Source organism: Phocoena sinus, chromosome 8 (genome assembly GCF_008692025.1).
Source record: "Phocoena sinus isolate mPhoSin1 chromosome 8, mPhoSin1.pri, whole genome shotgun sequence".
Taxonomy (NCBI): domain Eukaryota; kingdom Metazoa; phylum Chordata; class Mammalia; order Artiodactyla; family Phocoenidae; genus Phocoena; species Phocoena sinus.
Window position 1 is genome coordinate 20,910,087 of NC_045770.1, and position 16,036 is coordinate 20,926,122.

General features: G+C 42.6%; 1 protein-coding gene across 1 annotated transcript in view; it reads right to left on the reverse strand.

Annotated features, from left to right (window-relative positions):
- Nucleotides 1-1,618: 1,618 nt before the first annotated feature.
- Nucleotides 1,619-16,036, reverse strand: part of C8H11orf53 (chromosome 8 C11orf53 homolog) — a 33,100-nt gene continuing 18,682 nt past the window's right edge. Inside the window, 3 exon segments of the mRNA XM_032639874.1 lie at nt 1,619-2,020; nt 3,225-3,523; nt 6,041-6,083. Of these exon segments, the coding sequence (XP_032495765.1) occupies nt 1,619-2,020; nt 3,225-3,523; nt 6,041-6,083 (744 nt within the window).

Sequence of the window (16,036 nt, forward strand, 5' to 3'; positions counted from 1 at the left end):
GAGTGCAGCCCAACAGCTGTGGACCACGAATGCTCCTTTGTTTGTTTCTCCAGGGATGCTGTCCCAGGAGGGGGATGAAGGTTGTGAGGTAAAAGAAGGCTTCTATTCAAGTATTTCTTTGAGAACTCCACAAATTATGTGTATGTTTGCTCAACCAGAATATATACCCTTGAAGGCCTAGACAAGGAGGAATATCAATTATTCACTTCTAAATGTGAATTAATATCCATATTTGACTTTCTAGACTCCAACCTAGAGCATGGAACCCTGTCACAGAGGATGCGAGGGAGACTGTATTGAGGGGCTTTGGACCCCCAGGAGATGGAGGGAAAAAGCGCTGCAACAGGAGAGACCCAATGGGTCAGAAAAATGTGGTGAAGGGAATAAAGAAAGGAAGGTGGTAGGAAGACAAGAGGAAGATTGTGGGTGTGACCTGTGAGCCTTGACTCACACTTTGCAATGTTAAAGTGTGTGCAAGGTGTTTATGATGGGCTTGGCCTGCAGACAGGCACACTGCTTGGTGGGGATTACTATGGGAATTTAATTGCCAAAGGAGTCCATACCAGTCAGACTTACATGAGACAGATTGATGCTTCAAATGTCAGTTTCTTCATTTATACATCATAAGAGCTATATATTTCTGACCAGTGAGCCATCAACAAGGTCTTTCTTCAAAGGTCATGTTGTCAAAGGACCTGACAACATGTCCTTCTCCAAAGACCCTTTGCTTCTTGGTGTTTTGTAGTCTTGTTTCTTGCCGACAGCCCAGGACTGCTCTCTGTGTTTTCCTTACAATGCATGCATTCTTATTTGATCATAGAATGTCCATTTTGCTAATGCATTCTGATAACTGTCGGTTTATTCCATCAGAGAGACAATGTCTAGCTTAATTAAGGCTACCGTTGATCAAAGAAAGTCTTTGGTCTTTGTTGTTTTTTGGATTAGCCTGATTTTTGGACATACTGGGCTTTAGTGCAGAGTTAAAACCATGTTATTTATGAAGCCATAGTGTCCTGACCCCATTTTAATGACAATAAAGCATTTATATGTGGTGTCACATTTGTTACTTGCAAGTTATTGTTATTTGCAAGTCACCGTAAGGGGATAAATGCATATAATGCTTCACACTTTATAAAGTCACATGATATAAAATGAGTTTTGTTTTATGCACCCTAATCTATATTATATCCTATGCATTCTCTTTTATTGAAGAACACACATAGTTCATAATTAAGAAAAACTGGACAGGGAAATCAGTATGTTTTATGATCTGCATGAAGTTTTTAATGTAATTTAAGAAAAAATACTATCAGTGCTAAAAATGATACTTCAAAGATAACAAAAGATTCAGAACATAATGGGTTACTAAATTCCCCCAGAGACCCCACTGTCAGGCTGTCTAACTAGAATATGGTCCCTGACACACTGAATTCACATTGTGGTGTGTTTCAGTGGGGTTATAGTGGGAGGATCACAAATAAATGCCATCATCCTCCATTAACAAAGGGTGGCACGATGGCTTATCCTGAAAATCCAGTTCTGAAAAAGCCGCCACACCACAACAATCTGTGAATACAGACACTGACTTAAAGAAAAGCACAGAAGTCCTCTGGCATCCTCAGTAAGCTCCACGGCACTCATATGCCCCCCATGCCAGGCTCCCACCTTCTTTGGTCCACGGAGAAGGGTCCTGGAGGACAGAGGTGTCTGCCCCCTCGTCTGGGGAGAAGGGCCCCACCTTGGGTGGTGGGTCATTGGACATTGTCATGAAAGAGGTGAAGGGGTAGGGGGATGGGGTTGGGTACCCCTGCATGTGGTACAGATCCTCCAGTGTGTGCAGAGAGTAGGACTGAACCCCCGCTAGGGGGGCCACCCAACCGGAGCTCCTGTGCTGGGCAGTGCTCCCCGACTCTAGCTGGGAGAGGCAGCCTGTGCTGGGCGCCGAGCTCTGCAGGGCATCGGCCGGCACGGGGTCTGGTTGGCTGAGGCCTTCGGGCACCATCTGCTCCCACGAGTCCCTCTGAGGAGGATGGAAAGGTCACTGGGGTTAGTCATTAGGTGATTGTCTGACGTGGGCAGATTTCCTTCCCAACACAGGGTGCTGCTGGCCCATGTCTTCCAGAGCAGACTAGGTGTCCTCCCTCTGCTGTCCAAAGCCTCCCTACCAGGCAGCTCTCCCCTCTGGTGTTTGACATCGGCACTGGGAGTTTTAGTTCCTTTCTTACTCTAGAATTAGATTGTGTGTGTGTGTGTGTGTGTGTGTGTGTGTGTGTGTGTGTGTGTGTGTAGAGAGAGAGAGAGTCCTTTCCCCAGAAAACATTAAATGTGAAGATAATAAAATGAACATTTTGACAGCGTTTCATCATTTACTCCTGGAAGAAGTAGACCCTAAGCTACACAGTGGGCTTCTGAGAGGGCTAGGAAGGCTACCTGTCCTCAGTGAGCAAGGGGGTAGAACCTCATAGGCTTGGAGCTGGAAAGATTTGGCTTCAATTCATGGCTGGGCCACTTACTACCTTCCTGATTCTGAGTATTTCACTTTGCGCATCTGTAAGATAGGGCTTTAATAACTATACCCTGAGTTGTTGCAAGTATTAAATGAACAAGTGCACATAAAAGTTCCTGGCTGTAGTAGATACTCAATAATGTTAATTCCTACTCTCCCACAGCCTGTTTTGTCTAAAATCCCATCTCCAGAGATTCATGCCTTTGTGGTTGAGGGCTTTACAGTATAAGAAATTTACTAGTATTCATCTTTATGAACTCGTCTCTGGAAGGACTGCGAGAGAACAAGGTTCTAGAGGGTAGAAATATCGTGGGAGCGGGGAGGCAGGGAGGGGGAGGGCGAGAGGAGTCCTGATGCGCCTGCCCTGGCTGACAGCCTCGCTGTCTGCGAGGTAACTTCAGTGCTCTTTCCTTATGCACGGGAGGAATAATGGGGAAACATCTGGCACAATCGGTAGAGTATTAACAAAATGGATATATATCCTGTTTTATCAGTCGTCCCCGCCCAAATCCCTAGATAGAGCTTCCTGCCGCGTGGCTGGCACGGATCTTTGAGGAGGGCTCCCTGGGCGTGGATCCTGGCATCTCCCGGGGCGGCGCAGAGCAGCCTCCCGGGGGTCTCCGGGGCGAGCAGACCTGGTTGCTAAGCACATAGGTTGGCCAGGGCCGCGGGAGCCCCGACGTTAGTGACCCCCTAAATTAAGCCTCTGCATACTCACCAGCACGAAGTGTGCAGGCTCGCTGGGGAAGGGCAGCGGCAGGAGCTGTGGCAGGGGTTAGGCGCTGATTAGGGAGCCGCTGTTGGGGGTCAGGGCCGTGGGGCGGTGATCCCCGTAGAGCTCCGGGAAGTAGGAGTCCAGGTGGGCCTGGTGGCCCTGCCCTGCCGAGGACTCGCAGGCAATGTCCTTCGCCACAGTTCGGGTGCAAGCATCGTTTGCGAACTGTTTACTGTTGTGGAAGTCCAAGTCGGTTAGGAGGGATCTCCTGACACCATAGTAACCTGACATCACCGGTGAGCCTGTTGCCAAGGGGAAAACAAACGGGCAAAAGTTGTTTCCTTGGAGGAAGTCAAGGCATCTCTGTTGCAGCCAGGTCTCTCCACGTGTGAAATGGTATTTCCAACGCAGGCCCGATGCCAAGGCCAACATTTAAATAGATAAATGTCTTGAAAGGCATTAACTATAGCGGCATTACCTCTTTTAACTGGTCCAGCCCAAATAATTCATACATTTAAAGTTCGCTCTGCCTTCGGGGATAAGTTCGCTTTAGATGGAGCAATAACTGTTCAGTGTCTCTCACTTCTTGTGCACCTTCAGTGTGCCAGGTGCTGTGCTAGACGCTGTGCTTATTCTATCTCTTTGGGCTTAAGGAGATAGAATAAGAAGCCCTTGGTATTTACATTTCATCTAATGAAGTACTTTTTTCACAGTTTCTGAGTTCTGTCCCCATAGATACAGGACCGTTTGCAAGAGGCTGCTTCTGGGGCATGTTATGTGAGACTCAGCATCTCTAGATAAGGTGAGACAATAACCCCGCCCCAAATCAGAGGCAGGCCGTACTCTTCTTCTAATTTTTTTGTACACTGGCCGTGACTTGCACCTATTAGGCACCAGAAACTGCTGCTTGCTTTGCTTCCGTGAAGCAAAGTTAGAGGACCACAAAAAATGTTTTCTGGCTTTGATGAGTCTGGTGTTATTTGCTGCCCTCTTGTGGCCACGTTGAGTCTCTCACTCAGCTCCCCTGGGCACTGCAAGCTAGAGAAGGGAATGCGTGTCACAGAAAGCTTCCCTTGGTGGAAACCTGGAGAGGCTGAAACTGAGAAGAATCTCATTTAAGGTAAGGCCAGTGAAATAGTCCCAGAGGAGAAGAGCTGTGTTAGCTAAAGACTTTCTGATCTCGTAGCTCAGTTGTAGCAGGAAACCCTTCATCACTTTGAACGTGGTCAGGAGCACAGACTCAAGGGCTGTAAAACTGATTTTTATTTTTCCAGCTGGTGGTGGGTGTGATCCAATTAGCTAAGACCTACTCCCTCAGGTCACAAAGAGGCTGAGCTGGGAGGGTGATGCGGGTGCTTGTCTTTGTCACCTTTCCCAAACACAGTGGACTGCTTCTGAGCTTTGTCCCTGCCCACCCTGCCCACTCTTCCACAGGGAGAGAAGACAGACTCATCAAGACCTTCCTTCTTATTACACTGACTCAGTCATACATGACTCTCCAGACACAGCATTTTGGCCCCTGCCACCTGATGTGGCACTTCGTATTATGCTCGATACTCTCTCTCCTGAGTTACAGCCCTCTTTCCAATCCATCTGCAAGCTCCATGGGGGCAGAGCTTATGTCCTACACATTTTCTGTAAACCCAGTCGTATAATACTGTGTTCAAAAATTACATGTGAATTTATTCATTCATTCAGAGGAAATCAAAATTCCCTGTAGAAACTTAAAGCATAATTCCACCCACTCCACTTTCATCTTAAATTCTATAGCCCCAAACTTCTAATCTGCTCATGAATTTGAAAGCTGCAGTTAGAGGTTTCATCGTAAGCATAATTCTCCAGAAAAAACATCTGTGCAAGTGAAAATTAATATCAATAAATAAGGTTTCGTTTCATGCCAGGAATTTATATCCACAGTAGTGGTTAAGGCTGAGAACAGAATGAAGAATAAGTAAACAAGGCTTCTAGGATCTCATGTCTGTATTTCCAATTTCCAAATAAAAAAATACAGAGAAAAAAACCCTTTGCTTTTTAAGCATGTATTTTTCTCCCTAAAAAGAGGAAGAATAATTCTAGATGATAACAGAGGCTGCAGAAATTTTCTTCTGTAGAATGGAGCAGATACAACCACATTCCAGTGACAATAAATATGATTGGGAAACACAGCATAGAGACATTCAGATATGTGGGATCGTCTCCTGCTCTTATCCCTTTCCCTTTTCCAGCTCTGAAGGTTACCAAAATTACTGAGAAACCATATGCCCTTCTGAGTTTGGGATCTGGAAGGAACGTGTGTGTGTGTGTGTGTGTGTGTGTGTGTGTATGTGTCTACATGTGTATACACACACATATGAGAGTGCCCCAAATTATTATTAAGAATTCTCCTATTCCATCCCAACAGGAGTACTTAATGAGACATATGTATTAAAATTAATGTAAGGTGCTGAACTAAGTGCCTGGCATATAGAAAGCACCAATAAATAATTGTTATTCCACCTGCCCTCAGGTCTCTCTCTTTCTGTTCTGAAGCATGTGCATAATCTATCAGACCACAGTGCCAGAATCTTAAACATTTTAAAACTGTATCAAGGGCTTAATTGATATTGCTTTTGCCCAATAAGCTTATGCTGGACGGAATGCGTTCCAAATTCAGGAATGACTGAATGAGGTCTGCTTTCCCTGATTTTACATTTTAAAAATAAGTGTTTTAAAGCTGCAAAATTTTGCAAGTGCTGTAAGGCAGCTATGAAAGAATAGAAGCCTAAATGCCTGATTTTGCTCAAAAGAGAAGGAATTGCCCCTTGAACTGCAATACTCACCTGGCATCGGGCCAAACGGAGGCTGAGTAGAGCTGACACTGCCCTGGAAGACAGTGTCCTAAAACACACAAGTGTTTTCTTCTTTAGTTGCAAGTTTGAACTTAAAAAAAGTTTAGGAATACGTTCTACAAGCTTTATTTTCTGCTACTAAGAAACATTTTAGGAGAGGTTAGCTTAGAGGAGGGTCAAATGAGGGTTAAGAACACAATACCAGAAAACAAACAAGGGACAGAGAGAAACCAAAGTTTTAGATTCTGATAAACTTGCCAAAAAGCACAGTTTAGATGAAATAATTTATCTTTTTTTTTACTGTTTGTGTTAATATCCTTCATCAAATATATATCAAAGATTTATATAAATACATACATACATGCACACACAAATATGTTTGTATTTGGTTTTAACATTGAATGGCCACTTTTTAAGCTGTCTGCCTCCATGTAGAATGGAAGCTTCACTAAGGGTAGAGACCTTGACTGTGACTTGTTCTCAGTGTCCGGAACAGAGTGTGATCCATCATAGACACAATAAAAATATGTGGAATAAAAATAGGCGTCAAAGATCCCGCAGGTTAGTGAGCATAGGAGGCTGAGGGATGTTGTCGGTTGAATTATGTCCCCTGAAAAGATATATTGAAGTCCTAATTACCAGAACCTGTGAATGTGGACTTATTTGGAAATAGAAGGTTTGAAGGTGAAACTAGTTAAATTAAAAGGAGTTCGTCCTGGAGGATTGTGGGCCCTAAATCCAATATGATTGTTGTCCTTATAAGAAGAGGAGAGAGACACGCAGAGACACACACACAGAGGGGAGAAGGCAGTCTGAAGAAAGAGGCAGAAATCTGAGAGTTACAACTTCAAGCTAAGGAACACTAAGGTTTGCCAGCAACCACCAGAAGCTAGGAAGAGGCAAAGAAGGATGCTCTCCTAAAGCCTTCTGAGGGAGCCTGGCCCGCCGACAACTTGATTTTGGACTTCTAGTCTCCAGATTTGTGAGACGGTAAATTTTTATTGTTTTAAGGCATCCCATTTGTGGTAATTTGTTACTGTAGCCCTAGGACACTAATACAGGGAGTGATTGATAATGAAACAGATAATTCGGTGTAGTGTGAGAAGTGGCATTTTAGAAGTAAGGTGGGCTGAGGTGGACACCTAAGCCAGTATTAGGGATGGGATGGGGGACATATCCTGGAGGAGTTGATGCTTAAGCTGAGTGCTGAAGGAAGGGTATCCAGGTGAGTAGAGTCTTAAGATATCCAAATGCAAGCTCTGGCTCCAAGATGCCCAGGAACAATGTTGCTGTTGTAAAAGGTGAGTCCTCAACATCCAGTTCTTCGGATTTGAACACTTAGTCTTGACCCTAATAATCCTACAAACTCTCAAGAGTTGGAAGAGATTTTGCAGAGAGTCTCATTCAACTACCACTCAAGGCTGAAATACTCTCCATGTTATCAGCCCTGGGTGCATTTAGCCTATAGTGGTGGAGAACTCAGCACCCTCTGCGAAAGCCTATTTCTTCTTTGGGGACCTCCAGTTGTGATAAAGTAGGCTGAAAAGAGTCATGTTCTTAATTCTAATCTTGGTCCATACAGAATAAGGTAAACCCTTCTTCCATACATAGCTCTTCAAATATCTGAAGATAACCCATCATTTCTCAACTGTCTTAATCAGTCTGGGCTGCTAGAACAAATACCATAGACGTGGTGGCTTAAACAACAAACATTTCTCCCAGTTCTGGAGGTTGGAAGTTTGAGGTCAGGGTGCAAGTAAGGTCGGGTTCTCTGGGGGCCCTCATCCTGGCTTGCAGTTGGTTGTCTTCTCACTGTGTCTTCATGTGGCACAAAGAGAGATCATCTTTTCCACGTGTCTTTTCTTATAAGGGCACCAATCCCATTCATGAGGGCTTTGCCCTCATGACTGAACTACCTCCCCAAAGGCCCCACCTCCAAATACCATCGCGCTGGGGATCAGGGCTTTTTTTTAGATTCCATATATATGTCTTAGCATACAGTATTTGTTTTTCTCTTTCTGACTTACTTCACTCTGTATGACAGCCTCTAGGTCCATCCATCTCACTGCAAATAACTCAATTTTGTTCCCTTTTATGGCTGAGTAATATTCCATTGTACATATGTGCCACATCTTCTTTATCCATTCATCTGTCGATGGACAATTAGGTTGCTTCCAGTGATGAGGGCTTTAACACATGAATTATGGGGGTGGGGTACAAGCATTCCATCCATAGCCCCAAACTGGAATTGTATCTTCTTCAGGCAAAATGTCCTCCAACCGTTCAGAAGTAGCCCAGTATTTGAGAGTGAAGACTCTGGAACCAGAGTGTGTGTTTGAATCCCAGCTCTGCCTCTTGTTAGCTGTGTGATCTTGGGCACATGAAGATTAAATGTGATTTTATGTGTCAAGCACTTAGAATAGTTCCTGGCTTAGAGTAAGGAGGATGTAAGTATTAGCTATTATCACTCAGATGCATTTTTATGTCTCTTCAAATCTATGGTATATTCCTCTAAACATGTTTTCCTATTTAATAAGTTAACACTTTCTTTTTTTGTTAAATTTAATTTATTGACATATAGTTGATTTACAATGTTGTGTAAGTTTGTACTGTACAGCAAAGTGATTCATTTATGCATATATGTTTTTTTTATATTCTTTTCCATTATGGTTTATCACAGGATATTGAATATATTTCCCTGTGCTATACAGTACGACCTTGTTGTTTATCCATTCTATATATAATAGTTTGCCTCTGCTAATCTCAAACTCTCTAATAAATTAACAATGGCAAATGGCAGAAGGGAACTCGTGGGCATGCAGGGTCAGAGATTGGTGTAGGTCAGGGTACTGTGATTCTTATATGGGAAGGAAAGGAGTTACTGATTAACTGTAGAAGCACTTGTGTTTGGGCACATTTTCCCATGTTGCCAGGGCCCATGTTATCCAGTGTTTCCCTCTGATTTCCCGCTCTGTCCATCTGGGTCTTTCCTCCGAGACCTGTGCCAGGGCCCATTCCCTGTGGCTTCTGCCTCAGCCTCCTTCACTGGGTAAGCAGGGTGTGGCAGGGTGGTAGCTGTCCTGGGTGCTGCCTGGGGAGATGTCCTGCTGCTCTTCTGCATCTTTTCCTCCCGGCCTGCTCCCTTAAACTGCTCTGGCCAAGGCTGGGGCCAGGAGGAAGTCTTCTGTGAGATGCAGTGCATATGCCCAACCTGATGGACAGAAGTATCGGCACCTGTCAGCCATGCACTGGTTCATCAGCTGCTGTGGCTCTGCCCTGGCCTCTGCCTGAGGCATGACAGAACTCAGTCTGTGCCAACACAGCCCCTGCAGCATCTACCACCACCAATACCACCATCTACCACCACCATTGCCACCAACAGTCTTCTTATACCCCTTCTTCTTCTTCTGCCCAGTTTTAATTATTACTGTGGAATTGCCAGCACTGTACCTCCCACCCCAACCCAATTTTAATACCTGAAGACTCTACAAAGCTTTCATAATTACTAGCCTAGTTGATTTTATTTATTATTTGATGTAAAGAAGGCTCTTGTGTTTGTTTCTTCTGCATACTTTTGCCCTTTACCTGCTGTGGAAAGTAAACACTCTATTTCCATTCTTTATGGTTAGTCATAAAATTTTACCTGTGTATTTAACAAAGATGACAAGCAGTATCTTTTTAAAATAATTTATTTATTTTATTTTATTTATTTTTGGCTGCATTGGGTCTTCCTTGCTGTGTGCAGGCTTCCTCTAGTTGCGGAGAGCAGGGGCTACTCTTCACTGCAGTGCACGAGCTTCTCATTGCGGTGGCTTCTTTTGTTGCAGAGCACGGGCTCTAGGCGTGCAGGCTTCAGCAGTTGCAGCACGCGGGCTCAGTAGTTGTGGCTTGCGGGCTCTGGAGTGCAGGCTCGGTAGTTGTGGCACACGGGCTTAGTTGCTCACGGTATGTGGGATCTTCCCAGATCAAACCCATGTCCCACTCATTGGAAGGTGGATTCTTAACCACTGCACCACCAGGGAAGTCCCTACAAACAGTATCTTAAACCTCCCACTGACAGACAAGATCCTTAGGACATTAACTCTTATTGCTCCTCTCCTAATTTACACGAGTATGTATTTTCTTGTATTTTAGCTTGTTTCTTTTTATTAAACCTCCACAAATTAGACTTCATAATTATTTTCATCATTTTATCAAGTAAATCTGTATTAGATTTCCTTACATGTTCATCATTTTCTTTGCTTATCTGTCCTCCAAAATTTTTTTCTAGATTCAAGTTTCCTTCTTCTGAAATAACCCTTTAGAAAATTCCTTCCCTGTAGGTGGTGTTAGTGGTAAACTGTTTCAGTTTTTTATTTATCTGAAAATATAATTTCTTTTGCCCTGTACTTAGAAGATACTATTTTGGGGTTCATAATTGTAACTTTACAGTTATTCTTTTGTCAGCACTTTAAAGATAGCACTCCATTGTCTTGTGGCTTCCATGATTGGTGTTGAGAAGTTTGCTATTAACCTTAAACTTATTCTTTGTAACAATCTTTCTTTCTTTTCTGACTGCCTTTTTAATATACTCCCTTTGTCTTTATGGTTTTTCAAGTCCATCTCATTTTACCTTGGGGTAGATTTTTAAAATGTATTCTGCTTGTATAGGGTGTGCTTCATGTGGCTGGGGGTACATGTCTTTCAGAAAAGTTTCAACTATCCTCTACTTAAATATTGCCTTGCCTGTATTATCTGTATTCTCTCCTTCTGGGTCTTCGATGTATGTTAAATCTTTTACTTTTATCCCCTATATATTCTTAACTTTTTGTTACTTCCTCTATATCCATGATTCTATGTTCTATATTTTGGGATAGATGGGTATAGATTTCTTCAGCTCTACATCCAGTTCACTAATTCCTTCTTCAACTGTAGCTAATTTACTGTTTAACACAAACATTGAAATTTTTTGGTATCAATGATTAGATATATTTTCATTTCTAAAATTTCCATTGATTTTTTAAAAATTTTGCTTGGTTTTTTGTTGAGTGTTCATTATGTATTATGTTATTATTTATTTTGTATTTGGTAGTTCTAATATCTGAAAGTCCTGAGAATTTAACTTTATTGTTTTTTTTTTTTTTTTTTTTTTTTGCAGTACGCGGGCCTCTCACTGTTGTGGCCTCTCCCGTTGCGGAGCACAGGCTCCGGACGCGCAGGCTCAGCGGCCATGGCTGCATGTGGGATCTTCCCGGACCGGGGCACGAACCCGTGTCCCCTGCATCGGCAGGCGGACTCTCAACCACTGCGCCACCAGGGAAACCCTAACTTTATTGTTTATGTTGACTGTCATTCTTAGTGACTTGTTTCCTTATGCATTTGGTGATCTTTGATTGAAACTCATATCTGGTTGACCTTAATCTGTGAAAATCTGGGTTCCTAAATTGAGGTTGTGCTTCTCCAGAAGAGTTATGCTTATATTGCTTTGGAGGCAGCTCCCTTCCAGGTTCCCTGTCCCAGGTTCATCTCCCCAGTCTTGGCAAAAATAGCTCAAGAACCAGTCTTCATGTATCAGGCTAATTTGAACACCCTTCCTTAGGGGAATCTGCCTTTTTGGTGTGATCAACTTCTCTTCATTCTGTGTCCTTACTTCTGCTCAAACATTTTCCCCACCTTCCATGCTAACCTTCAACCCAACACCCCCTGCCCCAAACCCCCTAGCTTTGGTGATTTCCCTTACTTCCAGCCAGCCCAACAAATTAGTAAAATTTGTTTTATGCAGGATTCTATTTTGTTTTGGGTACAAATCTCCCCACCTCCAGACTGTTGACTATCTGAAACAGAGTCAAATCCCTAAGTATTAAAACTAGAAGTAGATACTGTCCTGTTTTAACCACAGCAGCTTTTATTTTTAACTTTTTATTTTTCTATGACTGCCAACATTTTCCAGCAGAGATTTAGATTATAAATAAAATTCATAAGCACGCACTTGTAGTAATTTCATAAGCACACCATTAGGCACATGACCAAATGTGTTATATCTACTAACATTTAATTATCACAACCACCCCAGAAGATAAGTAATGCTATTTTCATCTTGATGAGTAAATTGAAACAGAGAAAATAACTCGGGTTCCCTTGTAGGTAGTATTGTTGTTAGTGGTGGTGGGTGGGATCAAACAAGGAACTTTCTGATTCCAGAGCCTATTTCTTAACTACCACACCATACTGCCTTCCAAGAGCTTTCATAACTTGAAAATAAAAGTCAGAAAACTTCATAGTTTAAAATATTAGTATAAAGGAGACTTAGGGACACTCATAGAGATCATATAATTATATAAAAGCTCACAAAGAACTAGTGAGATTTGTATTTCCCTGTGTGTAAATACTATCCTGGGGGGGCTTCCATGGTGGCGCAGTGGTTAAGAATGCCTGCCAATGCAGGGGATACGGGTTCGGTCCCTGGTCCGGGAAGATCCCACATGCCGCGGAGCAACTAAGTCCATGCGCCACGACTACTGAGCCTGTGCTCTAGAGCCCGCGAGGCACAACTACTGAAGACCACGCGCCTAGAGCCTGTGCTCCGCAACAAGAGAAGCCACTGCAATGAGAAGCCCGTGCACCACAATGAAGAGTAGCCCCGCTCACCGCAACTAGAGAAAGCTCACGCACAGCAGCAAAGACCCAACACAGCCAAAAATAAATGAATTAAAAAAAAACTACCCTGCATATATATATGCGTGTGTGTGTATATATATACACACACACACACTCTTTAGTCCTTCAGTGGATATTCTACTTTTTGGGGGGGAAGTCAGCTTTATTAAGGTATAATTTACATATAATAAAATTCACAAATTTTAAGCATAAAATTTGATGAATTTTGAGCACTTTAACAAACTCTTATGACCCACCACCATGATATAAAACATTTCCATTTAATTATTTATAGCTGTAGTTAGTGCTGTGCTCTCTATGGTGGCCTGGGAAATATTTAGATGGATAAGTAATATAAAAACCAATGATAACACATAACTTCAGTTTGTCTCACAGAACATAGACGAGATCTAAAGGGCGTATGTTGAGACTGGGAAGGATTTCACTGGATAGATTTTAGAGCTGGCGTCTCAGATTTATAGGTTGAGAAAGAACAGCTTAAAACATGAGCCTTCGGCATGCACACTAGTTATCATTGCTCATGTGAAGGGAAAACACATTCCTTTTCACCTTGTTCAAGATATTATATTTGGGACTTTCCTGGTGGTGCAGTGGTTGGGAGTCCGCCTGCCAATGCAGGGGACAAGGGTTTGAGCCCTGGTCTGGGAGGATCCCACATTCCACGGAGCGACTGAGCTCATGTGCCACAACTACTGACACCCGCGCGCCTGGAGCCCGTGCTCCACAACAAAGAGAAGCTACCGCAACGAGAGGCCTGCACACCGCAGCAAAGAGTAGCCCCGGCTCGCCACAATAGAGGAAGCCCATGCACAGCAACGAAGACCCAACTCAGCCAAAAATAAATAAATAAATTTATTAAAAAGAAACAAAGATATTATATTCACGCAGTTGCATCTCACCATACTATTTCTCCAGAAGTAATATTGAAATTAATATCGAAAAGCCCATAAATTTTGGCCAAGCGAGATGGTATATAATTTTTATTTTGCATACTGCAAACAACAGGATCCTGCAATGCCAAGTAGCCAAATTTAGAGGTTTACATTTGAATGAAATTTGCCAGTCTGCAACTTCCTGTAGCTAACACAGCAGCCTCACAGCTGCCCCCAAATCCCCTCCATGAAAATGAGTTAATTTGAACCAACAGGTCACCATGGTAGTAAAGTGATAAGATTAGGAGTTCAGTACATTTATTGTCATTTTTATGACCCTATAATATTTTTAGATGCCAACCTAGTTGAAGGACTATTTTGAAATGTACTAAGGAAAAGAGCTCCAAGTAGCATAAGCTTTTTCACACTGCTGTATATTTTAAAAATTCTGATTACATAGTTTGAAAGTGTCTCTTTAAAATTAAATATATTGCTATTAATGCTTAAATAAAAATCATAGCCACTTGTGAATAGCTGTGATCCTTCTTCAAGGAATTCACAGTATATTTAGTTTTTCATTGTCATCATATCTATGGCTGGGAGAGAGGTGGAACTGATGAAATACTGAACATTTTAAAACCATCTTTTAATATCTGTTTTGAGACCCACCATAAGTCATATGATTTTCCTCCAACTTTGAAATGAATGTAAAGTTAAGGCCAGATATAATGCTGTTAGCTTTTAAATGGACACCTGTGTTAGGATGGAATACCTTCTTCCTCCAAAAGAAAATGGGCATAGAGAATTAGATGCCTTAGTTAATGTGACAAGTATGTAGTAGAACTGGGGCATTCTGATTGGTGTGAAATTTTATACAGTGACTAAACTATACCATACCTGTTCTAATAAATCTTACTAGTTTTGCAAAGTTTGAAAGAGGTTTTGATTTATGGACCCATTATCTGAGTTACTGATACATAGTAATTTAATCATAAATAAGAAAAAACACTTCATAATGAATAGGAACTAGAGTTTTAAGCAACTACCATGTGCCAGATGCTTTATATGATGTTATCTTATTATAAAGTAGATATTATCATCTCAAGTTTACAAAAGAGGAAACCAAGCATCAGAGCAGTTAAGTAATGTGTCCCAAATTATCTATTTAATAAATTACAGAACTAGGATTTAAACCCAAACTCTCTGACTCTCAAATTTATTCTCCTTTAACCAGTAGGTTCTGTGCACTAGCCCTTCCACCAAACCAAAGATATTTACCGGGCACCTCTGATAAGCTAGGCACAATGCTGAATGTTTCAGGTACTAGAAAAAATGCAACAAGGGCTTAGATTAGTATCTACTTAGGGACACAAGCCATTTGTGGTGGATTAAATATGGCCAGAATTACTTTGCAGCTCTTCCCATTGACAAATTAGTCTATCTCTATACCCCTTGAATCTGGGATGGTTTTGTGACTAATAGAATGTGGCAGAAGTGATGTTATGTGAGTTTCAGAGTCTAAACTTCAAGAGGATTTGCTGCTTTCACCTTTGCTTGCTTGAAATTCTGCCTTACAATTTCCTCTTAAAAAGTCATTCTAGGACTTCCCTTGTGGCACAGTGGTTAAGAATCCGCCTGCCAATGCAGGGGACTTGGGTTCGATCCCTGGTCGGGGAAGATCCCACATGCTGTGGAGCAACTAAGCCCATGTGCCACAACTACTGAGCCTGAGCTCTAGAGCCCGCAAGACACAACTACTGAAGCCCAACGTGCTCTAGGGTCCATGTGCCGCAACTACTGAGCCCGTGTGCTGCAACTACTGAAACCCGTGTGCCTAGAGCCCGTGCTCCACAACAAGAGAAGCCACCGCAATAAGCCCGCACACTGCAAGGAAGAGTAACCCCCGCTCGCTGCAACCAGAGAAAGCCTGAGCACAGCAACGAAGACCCAAAACAGCCAAAAAATAAATTTAAAAACAATTAAAAAAAAACCCCAATGTATTAAGAAAAAAAAAAGTCAGTCTAGCTTCCTGGAGGATGAGTGAGTGTGCGGAAGCAAATCCAGGCACTCTGCTGACAGCTAGCACCAACTGCCAGACATGGAAGGAGCCATCCTGGACTTTCTGACAAGGCTGGACCTCCAGTTGAATGCAACTGCATGAGTGCACAGAAGTACACAGCCAACCCACAGTATTGTGAGAAACAATAAATCATTATTATAAATGACTAAGGTTCAGTGGGCTCTTATGCAGCGGTAAGTAACTGATAGAGACATACCCAGGAAAAAGTAGCTCATGGTACAGAACAGTACGTACCTAGTGTCCAGGTGCATGGTCCATGCTCTACATACTCTGGAAGTGAGAAAAGGGGCAAATCAATGTGTTAAGGATTTGAATTTGGCACTGAAAGATGAGAGGATGCAGTGGAGAAAGGAAGCTCCCAGGTGCAAGGAATTTTGT